The 2,897-nt window shown below is 35.7% G+C and overlaps 1 protein-coding gene across 1 annotated transcript; it reads right to left on the reverse strand.

Moving 5' to 3' along the window:
• Window positions 1-535: 535 nt before the first annotated feature.
• LOC141685743 (uncharacterized) lies at window positions 536-1,519 on the reverse strand. The gene has a single exon (XM_074490829.1). The coding sequence runs from the start codon at window positions 1,517-1,519 to the stop codon at window positions 536-538; it is 984 nt and encodes a 327-aa protein (XP_074346930.1).
• Window positions 1,520-2,897: the final 1,378 nt, after the last annotated feature.

Below are 2,897 nucleotides of genomic sequence, written 5' to 3' on the forward strand. Positions count from 1 at the left end.
ATTTAGCTTCTTCTTTGATCCTTGGATTTGGGAATTAGTGCAAGTATTTGTGCTAAATATCCGTACATAAGTTACCAATTTTTAGCGTGTTCAAATATAAACACAAAATAGCATAGCACATCCTCCATTAATTACAAATATTAAATTTGAATACCTCCAAGGTATCCAAGCCATTATTAAAAGAAGGAAAATGCTTGGCGTAAAAGAATGATAATTACGTAAATGTGCTCGTGTACTTGAAATAGAGATCAGTATTAAGAAATTACTGAAAGTTTCGAAAAAGACGATAATGAATGATGATGGGAATACCTGCTAAAAAATGAAATAAAATTGATTTAATAGTTTCGAACAATTAGGAGGAAACAATACTTTTAAAATTTAATAAGCCAGCTTTGATCGACATGAATCTGTTCATCAAACCCTTTCTAAATATCGCAATGTGATTAAAGCATTTAGTTAATTAATGAGGTGGTGGAGAAGTGTTGTAGTATTCTGGACTTGATATTGATGGAGTCATTGAAGGAGATGGAGAAGATTAGTAGTATTCCTGACTTGAGGGAGATGGTACCATTGAGGGAGATGGAGCAGGTGAAGGTGGTAGTGATGGTGATGATACTGGTTTAGTTCTGTAAATGTAAGGAGGAGGTGGTGGAGATTTATAAGTATAAGGAGGTGGAGGAGATGGGGATGGTGGTGGTGGTGATTTGTATACGTATGGAGGAGGTGGTGATGGTGATGGAGGTGGCGGTGATTTGTAAATATAAGGAGGTGGAGGTGAGGGGGATGGTGGAGGCGGTGATTTATAAATATAGGGAGGAGGTGGTGACGGGGATGGTGGTGGTGGCGATTTGTAAACGTAAGGAGGTGGAGGAGATGGTGATGGTGGGGGTGGGGATTTGTAAATGTAGGGAGGGGGTGGTGACGGGGATGGAGGTGGTGGAGATTGGTAGACATAAGGCGGTGGAGGAGATGGGGATGGTGGTGGGGGTGATTTGTAAATGTAGGGAGTAGGTGGTGATGGGGATGGTGGGGGTGGGGATTTGTAAATGTAGGGAGGAGGTGGTGATGGGGATGGAGGTGGTGGCGATTTGTAGACATAAGGAGGTGGAGGAGATGGCGACGGAGGTGGTGGCGATTTGTAAATGTAAGGAGGAGGTGGTGGTGGGGATGGAGGTGGCGGAGACTTGTAAATATAAGGAGGTGGCGGTGATGGGGATGGGGGTGGTGGAGATTTGTAAATGTAAGGAGGTGGGGGAGAGGGGGATGGTGGAGGTGGTGATTTATACATGTATGGTGGAGGCGGGGATGGGGATGGAGGTGGCGGAGATTTATAGATATATGGAGGTGGTGGCGATATATAGGAATAGAGTGTTGGTGGTGGAGGTGGTGATTTGTATGCATACCATGATGTGGGTGGTGGAGATGAATAAACATAAGGCCAACTGTCGTGGGCACTTACACTAGCAGATGCAACACACAGTGCGAGTACATAAAATAGCCAAACCAAAAATTTGGCCATTTTTGAATTATATTATCTTGAGTTCAGTTGTAGTTGAGACTTGAGACTGAGAGTGTCAAATTGGTACTTGAGATATATTGGTAGGTGTCCGAGAGTACTACTAAAGAGCAGACTTCATGTTGTGAATGTTTAATTATAGGCAATAACATAGGCTTTATATATAGTGATCAATGCTTTATTAGTACTTGGTCATGTTGGGAAATTTCAGGGATGACTGTCTTTTCTAAACAGTATAAACGTTTGTAGTAATGTTGCACTTGTTTGTACATACTGCAACTGCATGCATGAAGTAGTCAAAATTTGTAATGGCAGGTGTGTGCCAGTAAAGAATGAATGCTGACAGCATCGTTTTGGAAAAGACTTGCCAATCAGGCGCCAAATGGTACATGAAGCGAATGTTAATACTTCAGTAATTACTCAAAACAAAAAATTGATGCAGCATGTAAAAAGATAGATAGCACTTCAGCCACTTCTTTATTCTGCCGGAACTGTTTTTTGAACTTTAGCAAGCTATGGCAAGACAAACACATACATACAGTCTACTATTTAATTCATGAATAGAATTATGGAGTCTATATTTATTTATTTTTTGAGATTTAATCTGTTGAAAATTCATCCTCCTTTTTGTTTTAAAGAAAGTTGACGCATCTAAACTCTTTTTCCAAAACGCTTGGTCTTAAACTACATTTTAGAATTATTGTGTGGTCGGGCTTTAAATTTTAATATTAAATATTATTATGTACAGATATTTTTTATATTTATTTTTTCAGTACTTTAAATTTTTATTTTTGAATGCAATTAATTGATTTTAAGATAAGTATATTTAAATTAAATAGTCATAACTCATACTTGAATTACTTAAAAGAGCTTTTTTTTTAAAATAGTTAAAATAGCTTATAACCCCACCATACACAGATATTATTGTAATCAAAGATTATTATATTTAAATAAAATATAAATTTTAGCAAATTCAACTAACTATATTTAAATTTATATTAGTTTAATATGTTTCAACCCCAATCAATTGTCAATAGCGAAAAAATTATGTTAGTTGAGACCCGTTATTATACTTACTATCTTTTTTAATTTTATTTTAGTGTGAGCTGATTATTATTTTGTTTTTGTCTTATGACATTATATTGACGCACGGATTTCCTTTCAATTTTGTTTGTAGTCTGCTCCAATAATATAATATTTTTAGAGAGATCAATAATATTTATTATTTTGATTTAACGAAAATCATTAGACATAATGTATTTTCTTTTAAATATTACTATAATTATGGTGAATAGACTTACTAGCAACCAAATTTTAGTTGTTTCGTATTTAATATAATAGTATATATATATATATAATATATATATCGAACTATTACATA

The sequence above is a fragment of the Apium graveolens genome, chromosome 9 (genome assembly GCF_009905375.1).
Source record: "Apium graveolens cultivar Ventura chromosome 9, ASM990537v1, whole genome shotgun sequence".
NCBI classification, from domain to species: Eukaryota; Viridiplantae; Streptophyta; class Magnoliopsida; order Apiales; family Apiaceae; genus Apium; species Apium graveolens.

Excerpts from the sequence above, each read along its gene's own strand:
- LOC141685743 (XM_074490829.1), bottom strand. The coding sequence starts at position 1,519 with ATGGCCAAATTTTTGGTTTGGCTATTTTATGTACTCGCACTGTGTGTT.